This window comes from Scatophagus argus, chromosome 12, assembly GCF_020382885.2.
Source record: "Scatophagus argus isolate fScaArg1 chromosome 12, fScaArg1.pri, whole genome shotgun sequence".
In the NCBI taxonomy this organism is placed as follows: domain Eukaryota; kingdom Metazoa; phylum Chordata; class Actinopteri; family Scatophagidae; genus Scatophagus; species Scatophagus argus.
Window position 1 is genome coordinate 241,615 of NC_058504.1, and position 22,757 is coordinate 264,371.

Below are 22,757 nucleotides of genomic sequence, written 5' to 3' on the forward strand. Positions count from 1 at the left end.
ACAAACACCGAAGCAAACATCAAGACGGATGGAGAGGAAGTGGTACTCCTCCAAATCAGTTGAATCCCAGAGGGCCTGGAAAGACAGTCTATTGACATATAAAAAGACCCTTCGTAAAGCCAGAACTGCTTATTATTCATCACTAATAGATCAAAACAAGAGCAATCTGTGTTTTCTCTTTAACACTGTAGTCAGGCTGACAAAGAGTCACAGCTCTGTTGAGCCTTGTATCCCTGCAGCTCTTAGTAGTGAAGACTTCAGGAGTTTCTTCACCAATAAAATCACTAACATTGGAGAAAAAAATCAATAAAGATCTCCCCACAATAGCCGATATACTGCCAGAAACTTCTTTTAATCCTAATCCATCTCTGGACAGCTTCCTGCCCATAGACCTCCCTGAGCTGACCTCCAGCATTAACAAATCTAACCCAACTACATGTCTCTTAGACCCCATCCCAACTAAGCTCCTCAAGGACGTCTTTCCCTTGATTGGCGTTTCGTTCTTAGATCAGATCAACTTGTCTTTAACAACAGGTTATGTATCACAGGCGTTTAAAACTGCTGTTATCAGACCTTTACTTAAAAAACCTTCACTTGACCCAGACATCTTAGCAAACTATAGACCAATATCCAACCTCCCGTTTTTATCTAAAATACTTGAAAGAGTGGTTGCAAATCAAACTGATCACCTACACAGGAACAGTCTCTTTGAAGTGTTTCAGTCTGCTTTCAGAGTCCATCACAGCACAGAAACAGCACTGGTTAAAGTCACAAATGACCTCCTCATGGCATCAGACCGGGGGCTTGTCTCCATACTCGTTCTACTGGATCTCAGCACTGCCTTTGACACTGTAGATCACAGCATTTTATTACACAGATTAGAACATGAGACTAGGATCACAGGGACAGCACTACGCTGGTTTAAATCATATTTATCAGATAGATTTCACTTTGTTCACGTTGATATTGTTTCCTCTTCGCATATAAAGGTTAACCTCGGTGTTCCACAGGGTTCAGTGCTCGGGCTGATCCTGTTCACCTTATACATGCTCCCTCTAGGAAATATTATTCAGAAACATGGCATAAACTTTCATTGTTATGCTGATGACACTCAGCTGTACTTATCTATAAAGCCTGAAGAAACAGAGCTGTTAGTCAGACAGGCATGTCTTATGGACCTAAAGGACTGGATGACCTCCAGTTTTATATTATTAAACTCAGACAAAACTGAGGTCATTGTTTTTGGCCCCAAACATCTTAGAACTAGAACAGCTGATAATATTCTCTCTGGACGGCATTACTGTCTGCTTGCTCGGGGGTTCAGGCTCTGGGTCTCTGTAAAGCACCTAGAGATAATTTTTATTGTATAAAGTGCTATATAAATAAATAATAATACTAAAAAAAATAATATGCAATGTCTGCTTCCTGTCTAACAGAACAAATTCGTCTCCTTACAGCAGAGCAAACTGAAAATCATCAGGTCGAATTAACACTTTAAATGTTCCACAGCAGATCACCCTCACACTGACACACTGGTGAGGGCTCAGCAGCTACACACCACTTTGTTTTTATTGTCTGGTCTGAACTGCTGCTAGTGTCCATCTCACATGTGCGCTCGTACAGCTAAAAGGTTGATTACACATTAATTAGTCTGTTGGTGTTTATCACAGATCATATTCAATCAATAAAAATTACTTCACTTTGATTCGATCAAAAGCTGAAGTGATGTCCACGTCTCAGTACGGGACAGTGTCAGACCTGAATGCAGATCTTCAGTCTGATGTTTCAGTGTGCTGTATAGTTTAGAGTTTCAGAGCTCTGCAGGGTGCAGCTGTCAGAAACAAACCGGACATTAAGACAGCACTGAGTGGTTAAACAAAAACACCAACATCATCAGCATGAGACCCTGAAGCATAAAGTCTGAGTAACAAATGAATTAGATAACCATTGTCATGATACTCGTTCGATCTTTGATTGGGTTTAAGGTTCACACAAACAAAGCCTGGCTATGTCAAACTCACTTCATAGCGTAACCCTCATCAAAGGCCCCTGGTGGTGGCCTTTGGAAAACATAAACCACACAGACATACTTACATCGAAAGACGCAAGTGTGCACAAAAAGACATAGCGAAATCCACATGAACAAACACAAAGACCAAAGAAACTACTGCAAAAATATGCATACAGTGATGCTAGAGTTTAAATACTAGAACACAACCAGTTCAACATCCTCTGTCGAATAACTAAAAAATAAAGACTGTAAAAGCTGAATTCAGCTTTCAGGATTCAGTTTTTGTCGGAAAACGTTTGGTTTTGTAACCTGGATTAAAATATTTGAATCTTTCAGTATAGTGTATAATCATCAAACTGTAACTTTACTTCAATGACGAAGTCCCATTTTACACTGTCAAACTACAGTTTCATGTTTGATTACGTTAACTTCTGCAGCCTAAACAGGCTGAACTGCATGCGATCCCAGCACTGACAGGTCCAGTGACAGTCACTGACTCTCCGGGGACAATGTCAGTCTTCTTCCATGGTTCTGAATATTTCAGATATCCAGCATTAAGATGTGAAGCACTCAGCACTTTCCTTTCAAAATAAGAAAAAGAAGCTCCTGACTGACACATGACCTGCTTGTTTGAGGATTGTCACAGCCACACACACCCTCATAGATAGATAGATAGATAGATAGATAGATATTTTATTGATCCCGAGGGAAATTCAAGCATTCATATACATTCCGCTCACACACAAAATACTGACAGGTCAGACACACTTTGAAACAGGCAGTTTGAAACAGACCACTCAACCGCTTGAGAAAAGCCGGAATAGAATATTTTTGAGTCTCATGACGTCCTTCCATGAAACGTACTCTGATGGCTTATTTATCCACAAAGGCAGCAACAAATTTTTGGCTTCTTCTCACTCTTTTTGAACATAAATAAGTGTTCAGTCTTGTTTCATTGTTTTTCTTCTTCTTTTTCTTCTTTTGTTTATCTATGTTCCAAAAAATAAATTAAATAAAATTAAATAAATAAAAAATAAAGTTCTTATCATGTGTTCGATAATTACAACATGTAGACATATACTTCAGTATACAGACAAAAGCATCCAGACACCCCTCTTCATGGGGCTGTTCCTCAGGGTTTGGGCTCGGCCCCTGACGTCCAGTGAAGGGAAATCTTAATGCTTCAGCACACCAAGACATTTTGGACAATGCTATGCTTCCAACTTTGTGGCAACAGTTTGTTGAAGGCCCTTTTCTATTCAAGATTCAAGATTCAAGATTCAAGAGTCTTTATTGTCATTATGCAAGCATAACGAAATTTTGTGCAGATTCTCAGCTTCAAAACACACTTATAAATAGGAAAATAAAAAAAAAAAAATTGCACACCTTAGAAGAAAATATAAAAATATAAAATACAAAGTACAAAATGCAGAATACAGAGTGAGGTAGATAAAACAAAGTGCACTAGTGCCAGACTATGTGTATGAGTGTTTCACTGTAGGGGGGTTATTGCTTTAACAGCTCTGGGGAAGAAGCTGTCCCTGAGTCTGTTGGTGCTGGTTCTAATGTTCCTGTACCGCTTTCCTGATGGAAGCGGTACAAACAGTTTGTTGCCCGGGTGGGTGGGGTCTGTGGCAATGCGTCTTGCCTTCTTCTGGACTCGGGCAGTGTAAACTGAGTCCAGATCTGGTAGACTGCAGCCCACAATCCCCTGTGCTGTCCTCACCACCCGGGCTAAATCTTTCCTGTCCTGTGCTGTGCAACTGCCATACCACACAGTCACACTGAGACACAGGATGCTTTCGATCGTGGCTCTGTAAAAGTTCACGAGCAGCTGAGTAGACAGTCCAGTCCGTTTCAACTTCCTGAGAAAGAAAAGCCGCTGTTGGGCCTTTTTCACCAGGTGTGAGGTGTTCACTGACCAGGAGAGGTCAGAGGAGATGTGGATGCCCAGGAACTTGATGCTGTCTACCCGCTCAACCGCCTCCCCAAGTATACAGACGGGAGCGTGATCAGTTTTCCTGGATCTCCTGTAGTCTACTATGACCTCCTTGGTTTTGCTGATGTTCAGGATGAGGTTGTTCCTGGAACACCACTGTGTCAAGTTCTGGACCTCATCTCTGTAGTGGGTCTCATCATTGTTAGATATGAGACCCACCACAGTGGTGTCGTCCGCGAACTTGACGACCATGTTTGTGGGGTGGATAGCAGAGCAGTCGTGTGTGTACAGTGTGAATAAGGCAGGGCTGAGTACACAACCCTGCGGCGTGCCAGTGTTGAGGATCAGTGGGGCTGATGTAGACTCCCCTATCCTCACCACCTGGGGCCTGTTGGTGAGGAAGTCCCTGATCCAGGAGCAGAGTGAGTCTGACAAACCCAGGTTGTGGAGTTTCAGGGCCAACATGTCCGGGGGGACAGTGTTAAAAGCCGAGCTGAAGTCCACAAATAGCATCCTGACGTAGGTGTTAGGATGCTCCAGGTGAGTCAGTGCCGTGTGAAGTACTGTCGAGACGGCATCCTCCGTAGAACGGTTCTCCCTGTAGGCGAACTGCAGACTGTCCAGGCCAACGGGGATGGCGTCCTTGATGTATCTCAGGAGGATCCTCTCGAAGCACTTCATAATAACCGGGGTCAGAGCGACAGGTCGGTAGTCGTTGAGACAGGTGATGGTTGATTTCTTTGGAACAGGCACAATGATGGAGGACTTCAGACACACCGGGACCATGGACAGCTGTATGGACAGGTTGAAGATGTCCAGGAAGACTCCTGCCAGTTGGTCAGCGCATGACTTCAGTGTGCGCCCTGACACCTTATCTGGACCTGCAGCCTTGTTGGTGTTGATCCTCCTCAGAGCGGAGGTCACTTGGTGCAGCTGCAGGACGTGAGGCTGCTGCTGCACCTCTGGCTGAGGAAGGTGTGCAGTTCTTCTGCTGCTCGGAGAGTCGAAGCGTGCAAAGAAGCTGTTTAAGGTGTCAGGTAGGGTCGGGTCATGGCTGACCTGCTGGTCATTCCGCTTGTAGTCCGTGATGGTCCTGATGCCTTTCCACATGTTACGTGGATCGTTGTCATTGAAGTGCTCCTCAATGCGCTGCTTGTGCCTGTGTTTAGCCAGCTGGATGCCCTTTTTCAGTTCTTTCCGGGCCCTGCTGTAAGCCAGCCTGTCTCCTGACCTATAGGCTGCATCCCGGGCTTTTAGCAGGGGCCACACTGTGCCGTCCACCCATGGTTTTTGATTAGGAAAAACCGTGATTGTCTTTGTGGGTAGGACAGCATCAGTACAGAAGTGAACATAGGACAACACAGCTGACGTGTACTCGTCCAGGTCAGCGTCTGCTTTGAACACTCCCCAGTCTGTGTGCTCAAAGCAGTCCTGTAGGGCTGAGGAAGCCTCCTCAGTCCATACCTGGATGGTTCTGGTGGTGGGTTTGGTCCTGCAAATCAGAGGTCTGTAGGCAGGGATCAGCTCCACAGAGATGTGATCTGACATGCCCAAGTGAGGAGCTGCTACAGCCTTGTATGCCCCTGGAATGTTACAGTATACCTGATCCAGTATGTTGCAGTCTCTGGTCGGAAAGGTGATGGATTTGTGGAATTTGGGGAGAACAGCCTTTAATTCTACATGGTTAAAGTCCCCAGCCACGATCACAGCCGCCTCTGGATTAGCGTCCATTTGGCTGCTAATCAGGCAGTATAGCTCCTCTAGCGCTAGCTTATCATTAGCCCTCGGTGGAATGTAGGTCGCTATGATCATGACCGAGCTGAGTTCTCTAACCAGTTTAAACGGTCTGCACTTCACTGCTAGATATTCCAAGTCGGGGGAGCAGAAAGTTCCTATTATGTTCGTTGCTGTACACCACGAGTTGTGAATGTACAGCGCCAAACCTCCATTCACAACTCGTGGTGTACAGCAACGAACATAATAGGAACTTTATTATTATTATTCCAGCATGACTGTGCCCCAGTGCACAAAGCAAAGCTCCATAAAGACATGGTTGGATGAGTTTGGTGTGGAAGAACTTGACTGGCCCACACAGAGCCCTGACCTCAACCCCATCCAACACCTTTGGGATGAACTGGAACAGAGACTGCCACACTTTTATCCCACAGAAACACTCCAACATGTTGTGGAAAGCCTTCACAGAAGAGTGGAAGCTGTTAGAGCTGCAAAGCTGTCTGTGTGTTTACAATGAGACGTCATTAAAGTCCCTGCTGGTGTGATGGTCAGCTGTCCCAATAGTTTTATCCATATATGGTATCACAAGTGGTAATCCAAGGCATATTTGACATATCACAGTGAAGTCATATTTTTCTCCCTCTGGTGAATACAGGTCCAATACTCATTCTGTCTTTAGCTCCTGAGAAAATGATCAGCCTCTAGATGTTCCACAACCAGCTTGTTGTTAACTCTGCTTCTGCCATATGGTGAAAACATGCGTCACCATGGAAACACAGACTGCAAGAACCTGCAAATGTAATCATAAACACACACACACAAACTTCACCTTCATGAACATATTATCCCAATACTTTTGTCCATATGATGTAAGTCATCTGGTCTGTTCATCCGTCCTGATTCTGCTGGTCAACATTATGACTGAATAAGATGACCAGAACTGTTCAGTTTGAGGCAGCTGCTCAGTTGAGTGCGTACAGCAGTACCATTTAAAGAGCTATGACAACTTTCTCACTTATAGCTCTGAAAATGGCGCTGCCGTCTGCAACAAACAGAGAAAGGTGACATCTAAGCTGCTTTGCCATTGGGTTGTCCATCAATACACAGACACACACACACACACACAGTTGCTGCTGATTGCCGCCAAATGTGTGTGTCAGAAACACACACTGGCAACCACAGTTCAGCACCAGTCAGATAGTGCCCTGAGGTTTCTCTATTCTGTCCAGAGGTCTGGAGTCAAGTCAGGCCATCAGAGTGGAAAGAAAAACAACAGCAGAGCAGCGGAAAGTCAGCGACAAACATTAGCACATGATCTGCACATCAGCAAAAAGCCAGATTGTGACAATTACAGTGAAACAAATGGTCCATCTGCTCACACACGTCCCCCGACGCAGAACTGGTGTCTAGTTAAAGCCTCAATGAGACACTGGTTTGAAAGCTTGATGTCAGCAGTTACTTGTGACCAGCTTGTCTGAGGCTGCGGTGGGCAGGGAAACATCAGCTCTTTAACTTCTCTTTGTTGAAGCAATCATGACCTTCTGAATGGATGATCTGCCCTCCCTCTCTCCGTCATAATCAAGCAAGTGTGTGTGTGTGTGTGTGTGTGTATGTGTGTGTACGCACCGGTGGATTTGGCAGATTAATAACCCCCCAGTGCTGAAGAGTGGTGTGATTAGTCCTGAACAGCCTTCCAGCTTCAACAAGTGGACCAGAGAGGATAAAGAAAATTAAAGATCTGCTGAACCTACTCTCAGGTTCTGGAACCAACACCAAACCTGCAGCGTATCACAATCAGTACAAATCCAACAAAGATGATCTATAAAATGTGCAAGACTCAGTTCAGCATCAGTGCTCTCCTCTCACATGTCTTCTTCATGAGGTTTTGTCCCTCTTATAATTTGCTGAGATAAAGAGTCAAGTGGCTAAACAGAGTGCAAACTGTGAATGCAGATCCACAGTATCACTACATTAATGGTTTACATACACACTGATAAATGGAATCAATACGAAACCGCACCCTCCATCAGTTCACATGAATTGTTTCGAACTTTGTGGTTCGCTCAGCCCCACATTCTGCTCTGACACTTCAGGGTTTTGTATAAATTCATTCTGACCTGCTTTTGTGCTTCACTGCTGAACCTGATGTTTATTTGTTCTAAAATGTCACTTGAAGATAAACCATTGACTTACTAAGACTACCGCTACTTAAACTTTCCTTCATATGTAATAAAATTTGATTGCTTTAAGTTTATGATTTCCAAGCAACAAATGAAAAGAACTTTACATCCATTTTCTTCTCTTTAGATGTGCCACGACAACAAAAAGAGCAGGAACAGTGAAGAAAGTAAGAGTCGGTTTGAGAGGAGAAAGAAGAGAAGGTGGAACTTCAACTGATAGCCTTTAACAAAACTGATGCATGTGTGTGTGTTACACAGTCCTATACACACACACAAACAAACACACACACACACACACACACACACCATCATCATCATCCTGCTGCCAAAATCCTTACTGTGAGATGCACATGAATGTGAAGCAAGAAATGTTTACTCCAAAAGCTTCAGCGGTCAGCTGCTTCACTGAGCATCTGAAGGCAAACGTCCTCAGTAGAAACAAGTGGGCTTCAGAAGGTCCATGAGCCTAAGTGTGATTTAAGCATCAGTTTTTCTTTCTTATTGGTCTCTGCAACCTCCAGCCTGCTGGTACAGGACGGGCGAGTTCAAATATAGAATTTACCTTTAAGAAAACATTGCTCCAGTTTACTCTGCTGAGGAGGAGATGCTTTGCTGTATCAGCTGGAACATCTGAACTCACCTGTGTGTGTGTGTGTGTGTGTGTGTGTGAGAGAGAGAGAGAGAGAGAGAGTGTGGGTGTGAGACAGCAGACTCACTTGATTGAGCTTTGATACGCTCCACACACACTGCAGTTAGACAGGAACTGGTCTGGTGTTGCAGAACCAGAGCAGCAGCTTGGAGGCAGAGGAGCAGCCGCTGGAGAGATGGAAGGAGGAGCAGGAGCAGGAGGACAAAATGATAAGAACAATAAAAGGGAGAATGAGTGAAGGAATGAGGGTGGAAGCAGGGGTGAAGGGAAACAAAAGGAACAGAAAGAAAATAGAGGAAAGCACGAGAGCAGGAGATGAATAACAAAAGAAAGAAAAAGAGAATCAAAGAAGAAATGTGGCAAGTGTAGAAAGACATAATTCAAGTGACAAAGAGAAAAATAAAATGTGAAGTCAAGGAAATGAAATAATGGATGAGGAAAAAATGGATATGAAACGGAATGAAAAGAGTGAGGAAGCAAAGGCACGAAGGGGATTAGGAAGTAAAAATCAATGGAAAAGACAACATGCAGTTAAAGAGAAGAAGAAATGAGTGAGAAGGAAATAAAGGAAATAATGAAAAGATAAGGAGTCAAGAGGAAGAGGGAAGGAAAGAGAAAAGGGAAACACAAGGTTAGTTTACACACAGACGACCCATCAGAGTGTGTGTGTGTGTGTGACACAGTCCAGTTACATTTCTGTTGTCACGACGATGAGCGACATGTGGACACCAGCGACAGCTCCAGACTCCCAGGTTCTGTCTTGTCACATAACCTCGAATCAGGTCAGACTGTAGTTTTTCATTTATTTTTTCAACATCTGGTTGATCAACTTTGGTCTGCAGACTCTTCTCTGGGCAGGTACTTGTTTCCTGTGTATTTATTCTTTTTGAATGCAAATCCTGCATTCCTTTTCTATCCATCTTGCTACGTTCATGCAGGTACAACATGGCCACTTTGTTTACTCCTGGGACAAACTGATCACACTGTGACACACTGTGGATGCAGAGCAGAAACAAAGCTACAAGAGAAAAAAGGCTTGGGGGAAGTGGAGATACGAGCCGTGTCTCCCTTCACTTGTCACGAGCAACGTAAGGTGGCTGACAAACAAGATGGATGACCTAGCAGCAGTAGCCAATCCAACACCTCTTCATCACACCACCATAGCTAAACTATAGACTCAATCCCTGAGTGACCTCGTCATCATCTTAGGTGACTTCAACCATGTTGCAATAACAAAAACATGGCCCAATTTCACTCAGTATGTGAGCTGTCCAACCAGAGAGGAGAGGAACCTGGACTTAAAGTATGCAACAAACTGTTACAACCCAATTTCCCCCAGGGATCAATAAAGTAGTTCTGATTGTAATTCTGATTTTGAACTCTGGTGCCCTGAGTGGAGGTTACGTGTGTGACCCTGTAGTCGACCTGTTGGGACTCTTACTTTGTAAAACCTACATCGCACTGAGCAGGATGTTTTCCACATTCAAGCTTCTGATGCCGGGTACCTTCCGGATGGGAAGGTGGTATTGGCATCGGACTCCTAGTTTTCTGTGTGACCTGGCCAAAGGTAATATTCCCAGCTGGAGAGAAGTCAGTGAATGATGAAGACAGGCAACCATCTGTTCTGCCAGTCCAAACCTGACCTGCTGAGTGTTCCTAAAAAACACCTCAGACCAACTAAGGGATTCAAACTTCCAGAGAGATCAGCAACAGCTCATCGTCATATTGTGGGACGGAGACAGTGTTTAAATTACTTCACTGTCTTCTCCTGTGGGTGGAGTTCATTGGTTGGTGCCTGTGTCTCTTCCCTATGACTGGTGATGAGCACTGGTCCCAGTTCTTTGTCACAGTAACCCACTTTCTGGTCAGTGATGAATGAAGACCATCGCGTCTTCATTTCCAAAACTCTGCTCTAATGTGGAAAATTACACCCAATACACTCAGCTGCAGCAATCAAATCCATTCATCAAATGAAATAATCTGCTTCATAATGAGATGGAAACAAAGCTTGTTTTCTTCCCGACACAACACATGGTTGATTCCATCTGAAAAGACAACTAAGTTTTATTTCAAAAACAGAATGTTTCAGTGTTTTATGAGTCTGTCACACACAGACACAGTGTATTCTGCTAAGGACACACCACACACACACACACACACACACACACACACACAGTTAGAAATACAGAAATACACAAAGCAGCAGAGAACCCTCTCTCTACTAAAGGGCCAACAAGGTGCTACTAACGCTCCATCGGCTCTCTAAACAACAACCTCTGGCCCTGTGTAGTCAGTTAATAAAAGCTGTTTTAGGACTCACAGTTTTTGGAAATATCAAGGCTCAAGAGCGTACAAAGCACCAATTAAATAAATTTAGAATTACACTGTGAAGGAAATTTAAAGTGACAGTCATTCATTTTTGCCCACTATTTACATTTCAAGCAGATGCGCTATATGGACATAAATATTGGGACACCTGCCCATCACACCAACAGGGACTTTAATGGTGTCTCATTGTAAACACACAGACAGCTTTGCAGCTCTAACAGCTTCCACTCTTCTGTGAAGGCTTTCCACAACATGTTGGAGTGTTTCTGTGGGAATTTGTGCCCATTCATGCAGTAGAGCATTTGTGAGGTCACACACTGATGTTGGACCAAAAGGCCTGGCTCACAGTCTCAAAGCTGGAAGCATAGCATTGTCCAAAATGTCTTGGTATGCTGAAGCATTAAGATTTCCCTTCACTGGAAGTCAGGGGCCGAGCCCAGAGCTTGAGAAACAGAACCATAGAGAGGGGTGTCTTTTCTATATAGTGTAATAAATTGGAAAAGCGCAGTCCTAACATCATCTAACATCATAACTACCTGAAGCTGGCTTTTTATACAAATTTCAGCCCCTTCTTTCAAATGCTGAGTGCTGTAAAGTGTTCAGTTGAAATCCCTTCACTGTTGTGTGTTTAACCACCTCTGTGTTTTATTGTAGATCAACAGATCAAACTTCAGTGTTCAGACCCTCTGTGTGAGCCCAACAGGATGTCACACATGATGGAAACAGCCTCTTAGGTCGAAGCTTTAAAACACTGACATAAATCACGTCAGCTGGAGGAGCAAAGATCCCGTATAAACACAGAGCCAGGAAGCTTTGCTCGCTTTCTCCTTTCTCTCTCATTTCATTTTGGTGGTGTTTCAGTCTTCTTCAACCTCTGTCCCTCCATGCACCACCAAGTGCTGCACCTTTTTATTGATGTTATCGTTGTGTCTTAATTGGCTTTTAACTGTTAAAACTGTTTCTATTTAACTGTCAGGTTTTATTTGAGTTGCTGGCTCCACATGTCTGTCCTCGTGTGTGTATCTACATTGTGGTTTTATGTTGAATCATTTACCATATCAAGAATGTGTTGTTTATTCATAGGGTTATTTATTCCTTATTTATAAGCACCACTAGGTTTAAAGTAATATTGATGCAGCTGGTTGCCATCAATAGAGCAACATGCGATCCCAAGATGGCGCTGGTGAGGTCAGCTGCTGTCGTACCTGCTCCAGAGATTTGTTTGTATATAGTCGTTTTTAGCGTAATTTTTAACTTGTCAAGCCTGTCGTAACACATATGACAGACAGACCCTACTTAAGTTGATAAGAGCACAGTTTGAACACTATGCTCCTATCAACTTAATCCCAGACCCACCTGGCCCGTCGACATCCGACGGGCAGGCTACAACAACAACAACAATAATGGATGCACAGGCCGCAGGTCACGGAGGAGGCCCCGAGGGAAACGAGCCGGCGTTAGGAACAGACTGAGACGCAGAGCACACCACTCAGCATCCTACTCACCAATGTCCAGTCACTGGAAAACAAGCTTGATGAACTCAGGGCCAGAATAAAGTTCCAGAGGGATATACGGGACTGTAACGTCATCTGCCTCACTGAGACATGGCTGACCCCCCTGACTCCAGACCACGCCGTTCAACCAGCGGAGTTCAGAACAACTCTACCCGACCCGCAGGACATTTACACCAAACGATGCAGGTCAGGTTGCCATCAGGCCGTCGGTTCTGCTGCCTGAGAACCAACACGGAAAGGATGAGGAAAAGCTTCTTCCTCCAGGCCATCCGTCTGCTCAACAGTGAGCGTTAATCTGGACAATCCCACTCCCACCTGCACTACATGCACTACATGTAAATACTGTACATGTAAACACTGCACATTTTCACATTTTTAATTTTATTATTTTTATAAGGTTTCTATTTTACAATATTTAATTTTACTCTTTCTATTTTACTTACCTATTTTTTGGTAGCAGGGACAAAAAGAATTTCACTGCACATGTATGATTGTGTAGGTGACAAATAAACCTATCTTGTATCTTGTATCTTGTTGATGTATAGCCTGGAGATAACAGGCTCATTATGCAATCTCTTAGATGAAACTTTTTAAGCAGTTTGCAGCAGATTTGTCTCCACAGTGTTGGACATTCTGTACAGGCAGACCCACAGCTGGTCTGTATGATTCATTAATAAAGCTATTTTTATCCTGTGCCATGAAATGTTTTTAGTGTCTCATTTTGCCTCTCCAGAGTCATGAAATTTACACTCCAGGAGGGATATCCAACAACCAAAGACTGGCTCTGAAACACTGGGTTTGAGCGAGTGGTGAATGGTCTATAACTGGACCATTTCCCAGGCAGCCATGATGTTAGTTAGAATTAGTTAACTCTGTGAAGTGCTATTTCTGTGCTGCCCCTATTGATGTGTCACTCAGGAGATCAGCCTTTTTTTTAAAAAGCTCCCAATTGAACACCGAAACATAATTTTTCTTCCTTTGATCACCCCCTGATCAAAGTGACCATTCAGCGATCACTTCCCATTATTTTAGTGTGTTAAGAGACATAGTTGAATTTGACACATAGCTGACAGAGTTGAAGTTCATCTGGAACTTCGGCTATAACAGTTAGACAAGCAGAGTACTCTGTATATAAATACTCTGTCTCTTATGATTAATTCACTGTAGCCCAACAAGGAACACAAAGAGTGAAGTTAACACTAAAAAAATGACAGACTAGTGTAAGCCTAATATGGCATGTGCTCTACTGAGTGGAAATGGCTATAAATGTAGAAGGTGGATGAATGAGAACATTTTTCCCCTTTCACAGCATCAAACAATGCCTTCTTGATTGTGATTGACTGGCAACCAGTCCAGGGTGAACCCCGCCTCTCGCCCGTAGTCAGCTGGGATAGGCTCCAGCTCCCCCGCAACCCTGACGGATAAGCGGTATAGAAAATGGCTGGATGGATATTAGCTCTTAAAAACAGAGAAGTGTTTATCTCCAGCTAACTGTCAATTTTAATTTTAATGAAGCTGAGATTGTTCTCCTCCCTCTAAATCTCCTTAAAACTGAGATGAGGTGGACACTGAGGGTCAGATATGAAAGCGTTTCAAAGGCTAAACAAAGAGGCAAGACAACTCTGTTCAGTCAGTAGGTAAACCCAGCTGAAGGGTGGTGTAAACACTGAACATTCTCCTCAGTTGGAAAGAACAAATATTATTCCAGCATGACTGTGCCCCAGTGCACAAAGCAAAGCTCCATAAAGACATGGTTGGATGAGTTTGGTGTGGAAGAACTTGACTGGCCCACACAGAGCCCTGACCTCAACCCCATCCAACACCTTTGGGATGAACTGGAACGGAGATTGTGAGCCAGGCCTTTTGGTCCAACATCAGTGTGTGACCTCACAAATGCTCTACTGCATGAATGGGCACAAATTCCCACAGAAACACTCCAACATGTTGTGGAAAGCCTTCACAGAAGAGTGGAAGCTGTTAGAGCTGCAAAGCTGTCTGAGTGTTTACAATGAGACGTCATTAAAGTCCCTGTTGGTGTGAAGGTCAGGTGGCCCAATACTATCTATATGGTGTATTTTTTCATGAGATGTTATAACAATGCCTTATGATTGTTTCTATACTGTCACATTCACATTCAAATGTGAAATTACCATATTGGCTTTATTTTTACACATACAGTAGTGGGGTCTGCAAGTTTCTGGGGTTAATAAAACTCTATAATCTACCCTGGAAGAGCATGAAAAAAAAATCTTGCAACAAAAAACTAAAAGAAAAGTTGTACAGTTATTGAAATGACACTGAGACAGAACTTATCAGATCCCCTGTTTTTAGTTAAATCTAAATATTGTTTTGTCAAAACATTAAGGACACAGGTGGCACCTGGTAGTACTGTTCCGGTATGAAGACCTGTACAATAAAGACTGTAGAGATGCGTAAGATATGGGCAGACTCAGCTTTCAGACAAAGAGGGAAAGAAAATGCTGTGCAAACTGTTGGCACAGTGAACATTAACTGATCGGGGCTTCTGCGCCAGTATAAACACACTCGATGAATGCTTACAATGAGCACCGTAATGTCTCAGGATGTCAGCACCATTCTGAGTGATAAAAACTACACACATTTTCTGCCCCGATATTACAACAGCAGGCCAATGTCATCCTCCACAGATTCCCACACAGAGTCAAACAATTTCTCGTCAGACATGTACAACCAGGATGTCAATTCAATCAGTTCCAAATCCAAGTCTCAAACGATCCTCGACGTCAGTTCGCACAAAGAAGATATGTACAACATTACAACACTCCGCTTTTTACAGTCAGAAGATCTCACAAACTGTTGGAAATGGCACGACTATCAGAAAAACAAATTCCAGACAGCAGGGGAAGGTCACAATAATGAACTGACATCATTTACAGAGGATACACTGCAGTACAAAGAGGATGAGGACAGAGGCGAACACATTTTCAGACATACGCATTATTATTTAACCCTTGCAGAATAAACAAGGCTTTTATGAAAAATGAGCTGCTGTGCTATATTCATCACTATTGCATACAGATAGGCTCATCCCTAGGCAGAAGGTGTAAAATGTGATGATTAAATGTACAGAACAGGTTGAACATCATCATCACTGTGAAACATGTGTTCTTTCTTTAGAAACGTAATGGCTTATGCAGCCACTGGGGAGGGTGTTTACTGAGATAAAGTCCCCCTGACCCTACTGAGCATGTCTGCAGTAATGAGGAGCACAGGGTTCCCTCTGTATTCTATGAGATTACTACTCCAACAGAAACAATGAGGAAGTCAAGAGGAGGTCATTGTTCGACAGAGACAGTAAAGATGTATTAGTTGAAATGGTTTAAGAACAATATGCCTACTGTTGGGATCTAAAGCTCAAATGTTAATGATAAAGAGGTCACATTTTAAGAAAAGGATCTATATGACCTGCACACTAAACTGATTTGGAGAGGACTTACTTGAGTACATGGGTGGAGCCATTGATCTGCGTGGCTGTGCAGGCAGCACCGGAGCCCAGGATGGACGGCCTGCGGTACCTCTTCCTCCCACAGCACAGGATGATGAGGAAGGCACGTCGGAAGGACTTGTTGAGGAAGGCGTACAAGATAGGGTTCAGCATGGAGTTGATGTAGCCGAGCCACAGGCAGGCTGCCCAAAGCATGCCTGGTACTGTGTAGTCTATAAAGGGATCCACTACATTGGTGATAAAGAACGGTGCCCAGCACAGGCAGAAACAGCCCATGATGATGCACAGAGTCTTTGCTGCTTTAGTCTCTGTTCGCATTCGGTGGTTGCGTTGATGTTCAGCAGAGTCTGAAGTCGTACCAACGCTGGCTCCTCCTGCCCTCTGCAGCATGCTGATCTGCAGGGCGTGTGCACGGGCTGTGATGTAGATCCTCTGGTAGGCCAGAACCATGAGAACCAGAGGGATGTAGAAGGCCACCACGGAGCAGGTGAGGGCGTATGGTTTGTTGACCATGAATACGCAGGATGTGGAGTTACTGCCTTCATTATGACGCCTCTGCTCAATCTGACAACAGAATTCACAACAGAGACAGGACAGCTACAACTCAAGATTCGAGACTTTCACCATCACATGTCCAACTCCAATGGAGCTGTGAATATTCTAGCCACAAAAAAACAATCAAAAAGTTTGCTGACATTTCCTTGTATTGGGAGCAAAAGTATCTGACCACATATCAGCCTTTATTCTGGACCAAAGAGTTCACCAGAGAACAGTTGAAACTATTGTTGGTACTTGTTGGTTTGTAAATATGTAAGAACAGAACACTACATAGACATAAATATTGAGACACCTAACCATTACACCAGCGAGGAATTTGTTAACATCACATTCAAAGGGGCCTAGAGATTGAAGAAGCGGCTTGTGATCAGAGGGTCACCGGTTTCATTCCCCCACCGGACGGGCAGGAAAAATTTGGGTGTGGTGGAGTGATTAATGCGAAAAAAAATGCCCCCCCCTCCATTAGCCGGCTGTCCTTGAGCAAGGCACTTAACCCCCAATTTGCTCCCTGGGGCGCTTGACAGTGGCAGTCCACTGCTCCTGTGTGTGTTTCACTGCATGTAATTTGCTGAGTGTTGCATGTGTGTGTTCAACTAAGGATGGGTCAAATGCAGAAGACGAATTCAGTGTGTGTATGTAAAAATATATATGCTGCCAATGAAGTGGATTGTTCTGCTTCTTCTTCTAAGGTCTGAATGAGATTTTGAACGAGGACTCAAACTTGGATTGAGGAGAGACATCGCTGTTGCTAAGCTACAGTGGTATTTTGGCTCCAGCCTGATTCTAACTTAGTGTAATAAGTGAACACTATTAGTACAGGGAGGCAGGAAGTAATCTGAATACTGTCATGCCATCTGCAGCGTCATCATCCCATTCAGACATGCAGGAATAAAATGTTTTATTTCACGCTTTGATAACATTTAAATTAAAATGCACCTGCTCAGGGCAAATTAGTATCACAAATATGCACAAATGACTCGGTTCAGTCACACACACATGCACACACGCATAGTAAAGCTGGGATTTGGAATCCCAGTTCCTCCTGTCTTCATCCAAGTCTGTAGCGAAACACAGAGAGTTCTGTGGGAGGCGGAGGCTCTGCACATCACCATTAATCACATGACGGTTCTTCATCTGCAATCATCTTATCTCTGTGGGAAACTACGGCTCAGGGCTACGAGATGAATAACACGCATCAGTCCATATCGCTCCCAGGTGGGCTCCATCTGGTTTGTATGAATGGGTCGGTGTCCTGAAGGGTTCAGTATGAGCGTTAAGGTTACCTGCTGCATAATTGCACACAGTGATAAGAGTAAAAGTAACAGGACAAAACAGATTTAGATTCTTTTAGATTTTGCACTTCATGCTAGGGTTCTTCCTCAGGTCTTTGCTGAAATGCACAGGTTTCTTATGAACATGGCTGTTTGTATGAATCATCTCTGAGATGTTACATGTGCTGAGTTTGGTCTAGACCTGCTCAAATTGGAAAGTGTCATGAGATAACTTTTGTTGAGAATTGGCGTTATATAAATAAACTGAATTGAATTGAATTGAATTGAATCTTTACACCTTATTAACATCAAGAGAAGATGTCATTTTAGAATTGATTTATGGGTAATAACTTTATACCTTCTCACACAGAAAGAAAATATATAAACATATATGTTTTCCAACATATGTGCACATATTTGAAATTGTCCCCCCGCATATATGTCTACATATATGCTATATATGCTATGCATATATATGTAAATATATGTGTGCATATATGAACAGATATGTACATATATTTGAAAGTATGTGGGTGGCCAATACATATTTCTGTACGGGTTCAGACAGAAATCATTTTAAAAAAGAACTTACTCTGCTAATAATGATGAGGCTGTTTTTGGTATTTCGACACATTCGCTATGCTTAAGTTTGAAATGAGTTTTGTGTGTGTGTGTGTCAGTTTAACAGAGTAACTTTTACATGAACTTAAATCCAGACAGACTGTGAAAATGAATGTGCTTAGTTAGTCCAGTCGGAAAACAACATGATCATGAGAGAAGACTGAAGTCTGTGCACATAAATCTTCTGATCTGAAAGATACTGACACATGGACTTGATCTGAAATTATTATTGATTATCAATAGACGATACACTATGTGGACAAAAGTATTGGGACAGCTAAGGCCTGGCTCACAATCTCCGTTCCAGTTCATCCCAAAGGTGTTGGATGGGGTTGAGGTCAGGGCTCTGTGTGGGCCAGTCAAGTTCTTCCACACCAAACTCATCCAACCATGATAGAAATAGAAAGAATAGAAAAGGGCCTTCAACAAACTGTTGCCACAAAGTTGGAAGCATAGCATTGTCCAAAATGTCTCGGTATGCTGAAGCATTCCCAAACCCAAGACCAAACCCTGAAGAACAGCCCCATACCACACCTGGATTCAGAAATAAAGAGGTGTGTCCTAATACGTTTGTCCATATAGTGTATCTCAAAATTAGTTGGAGTTACTTTGCACTGTGTCATGTTATGAATCTTCACAGTGATGGTCCAGATGGTCCAAATGTGAAATCATGTATATTGAAGACAGTGGGAACCAGTAAACAGATTTAAAATAGCTGATGTACGAGTTGTGGTTGTTTTATTGAGTTTTGGAACTGAACTTGGTGCAGAAGTGACCCAAATATTCAACAGCTCTAATTAGGCCCAAAGAGGGATGCTGCCACCTCTGCTGCAAAGCACTGACTTCACACTGCTGCGTGTGTATGAGAGACACACCTGGAGGACATGTGTGTGTGTGTTCCCAAAGCTGGCAAAAAACCAGTAAGTCAGACCTCCAGGTGACAGTCAGGTTGGAAAAAACTTTGACTGGTGTTCAGGTAAAGAAGAGGTTGAGAGAGGATAAAAGTGGCTGGGAAGCCTTTCTGCCTCACCTGTCTGTGTCTCAGCCTGTCTGTGTCTCAGCCTGTCTCCCCCTCTTTCTGCCTTTTTCATTTTATTCATCAGCACTCATCCTGTCTTAAAAATATTTAATAACAGTTTGAGTTTTATATATCACGTTTTGATTTTTTGATCCATTTTATTCTTATAAGTGAAGATGCACATTCAAAACTAGAATTTATACACCGCTTCAAAATAAAAGTATTTAGCAGCCAGTGGATGAGGGTCAGCATTGGACAAACATGTTTTGTTTTTATATTATAGCAATGTAGTGTTAAAGACAAAATACTGGCAAATGACTGACTTAAAAAACTGAACGTTTTAACAAATTGTTCTTAGCGTCTTAGCAGGAATAAAAAAACAAAAATGTTCAGCTCAGAACCTAAGAAGAGGAACCTAAGGAGAACCTCTTTCTTGCTGTCTTTCTTTTCTTCTTTCTGCTGACTCACTATGAGGAAGTAGCAGCTGCTTATGACTTCTTCATATCTTCAGTATCCTAGTTCTGGCTTTAACGTGGACATGGACAGACATTTTGAGGGGCTGTTGCTTGAATCTATTTGGTCTGCAATGTATAGGTGGGTGGTGTGTGTCAAACATCCACATGACTGCCAGAACCCAAAGGTTCCCCTGCAAAACATTGCACTGTAGATGATTAATGTTCTTCAGTCCACCTGTCAGTGGTGTTCGTGTTGTGGCTGAAGCACTCGGGATCTTGGGAAAATGTTACTCAGATACCATCACACTGAGCCCTTCTGCATTTTGTTTCTGTGATGTTTCGACAGCAGTGCGTTTCTGCTCTGGATTCAGCATCCATCTTGTTTAAACAAACCTCAGTTCACAAACAAGACACTCAGAGCGCTGACTCACCCGTTAAATACTTCAGATTTCCAGAGTGAAATGAAGGACCTCATGTCTGTGGAGTCAGTGGCCTTGCCCTCTGTCTCGCTGTCTGACATGTTTCCTCCTCCTCCTTGTAAACAGGAGGAAGATTTGTTTCTTCCAAACACCGGGACACTAATTGTTTTTTTTTTTAAGTTGATGTAAAACATGTTGTGTTTTAGTGTTTCTTAATTTTTGTTCTCTTTCTCCCCATCAGTCAGCTCCAGTTGAATAGCACTGGATTAGCATCATAAATTTATAGATCATGTAGAGATGGAAAATCAATTTGGCTCCATCTCTGTCCAAACCAAACAACCCCCCCCCCACCCCCCCACACACACACACACACACACACACACACTGCGCACACTCACCAGGTGGTCGATGCCGATGCTGTTCCAGCCCTGCATGATGGGCAGGAAAGAGATGAAGGTGGGAATAACCCAGCAGCCGCCGATCATCAGGGCCACTCGCATGGGCGTCATTTTGTTGCGGTAGACCAGAGGCTGGCAGCAGATGGCGTAGTACCTGCAAACAAGCCACAATCTTACCCACTGACCTTCGTAAAACTTTTTGTTCACCTCCTGGTTGCCTTTTATTCTCTGTAGTTTTCTTTGGATGGTTCTGAGTGAGCAGCCAACAGTAAGGTCCATACTGGGGATTTATTTCCAGTTTAAATGAGCTTTTGTTGGCCACAGAACAAGGTGTCAGCTGCCAGTGATTTCATATCAACGAGCACAAGAAGGTTTTCAAAAATGTCCCCCACTTTCTCCTCATCTTCTCTGCCTCTGACATGTTTCTGTACCTTCATCTCTGTGTTTTCCATTCAGCATTTCATCCCTCTGTGTCATCATTCTTCCCCTTTGTCTTTCTTAAGTTGAAATATAAAGGTAAAATCAAAAGTATTCAAAAACGGACAATTATACAGATGACTCCAGAGGGTTAATTATCCTAATTTTCTCCTTCTTTCTGCTTTCTCTCTTCTTTAGTGTCCACCTTTAAGTAGTGTTTTACTTGTCCATCCATCCATTTTCGCAGGGGAGCTGGAGCCTATCCCAGCTGACTGTGGGCGAGAGGCGGGGTTCACCCTGGACTGGTCGCCAGTCAGTCGCAGGGCCAACACACAAAGACAGACAACCACACACTCTCACACTCACACCTAGGGGGCAATGTAGAGCAGCCAGTTAACCTAATGTGCATGTTTTTGGTATTGTGGGAGGAAGCCGGAGAACCCGGAGAAAACCCACGCAGGCACAGGGAGAACATGCAAACTCCACATAGAAGGGCCCAGACCGGGATTCGAACCTGGAACCCTCTTGCTATGAGGCGACAGCACTAACCACTGCACCGTGCCACCTGTGTCTTACTTGTAAAACAGTAAATAAGCTGTCACGCCACTGACCGCTCACTGTGTGTGTGTGTCAAATAGCAGCATGAATAAAAATGAAGAACTTGTAATAAGAATATTCTTAAAATTATTTTCAGTGGTTTCTGTATGAACAGAGATTCACATGGACACTGTTAACTTGTTGATTTCTGAAAATACCTGAAGACCCCGCACACTCGCACAAATGGTTTTAATTATTTTTAGCTTTATTATTTATTATTTTAGCTTTGCTTGGATGAATCACATGGTTTACCAAAATGCTCCAAAAGATGATAATGCAGCCTTCAAATCACAAGAAAGACAAATCTGTTGTATAATAATCAGTGCTCCAGCCCTCCGCAGTGGCTGAGTCTTCACCTCTCCTAACCTTTGCTGATCCTCAGCAGCTTGGCTGAACTGCTGCAGCTGCATTACAGCTAATCCAGTTTATCCCATCGTCAGTCACTGTTGATATTTTGCAGCAGTCTCCCCTGCCAGGTCCTACCTCATTACCTGCCACGGCGCGTGGCATTTCACAGCCATCAGTAATTTGGAGAGGCTGTGAATGCTGTGTGTGGTCTGTGTGTGCTGTGGCATTAAGAAAGGTCAAGAGAGCCTTTCTGCTTAGATTGTCCAGTTGAAAGGGTGCAAATGGATTCTTTAAGTGTGGATGTGGAGGTCTGAATGAACAAAGTTACCCCCCCCCCCGAAACATACAGAGACCCAGTATTTTGCGTAGATACACACACACACACTCACACACACACACACAAAGCTGGTAGATTTGAAGCAGATGGTGGTGTGGTTGACTGGGCTTTAAATGGTCCCCGTTTGATCTCCAAAACATTTCTCTCTCTGTTTGTTTCTGACATCTTTATTCAGACATTATTTAGATGGACACCAGTTTCTGAGAAAAGGATGTTGTTGTCACATGGCGCAAGCAGACCGGAGCCAGCAAGGGACCAGTCCAGACCCTCCACACATCCACCACGGCTCAGGAAAGACAAGAAAAGAAAGCAAGTTTGTTCAGAGAGCACACAGGCTGTAGACAAATTAAAACACACAATTACAAGACAGGATGTGCTGCTGTATGCCAGCCTAACTGACATTTCTGCAGTGTGTAAATGTACAAGACATGTTAATATTCATCAAAAACCCACAGAGTACCGTCTACACCTGCGCTTCA

At 43.4% G+C, this 22,757-nt stretch overlaps 1 protein-coding gene across 3 annotated transcripts in view; it reads right to left on the bottom strand.

Annotated features, from left to right (window-relative positions):
- Positions 1-22,757, bottom strand: part of htr4 (5-hydroxytryptamine receptor 4) — a 102,309-nt gene that overhangs the window by 11,209 nt on the left and 68,343 nt on the right. For all 3 annotated transcript variants that reach the window (XM_046405811.1, XM_046405813.1, XM_046405812.1), the window contains 2 exons: positions 20,580-20,733; positions 15,832-16,403 (listed from right to left, as the gene is read on the bottom strand). In XM_046405811.1, the coding sequence (XP_046261767.1) occupies positions 15,832-16,403; positions 20,580-20,733 (726 nt within the window). The remainder of the gene's footprint in view (positions 1-15,831; positions 16,404-20,579; positions 20,734-22,757) is intronic.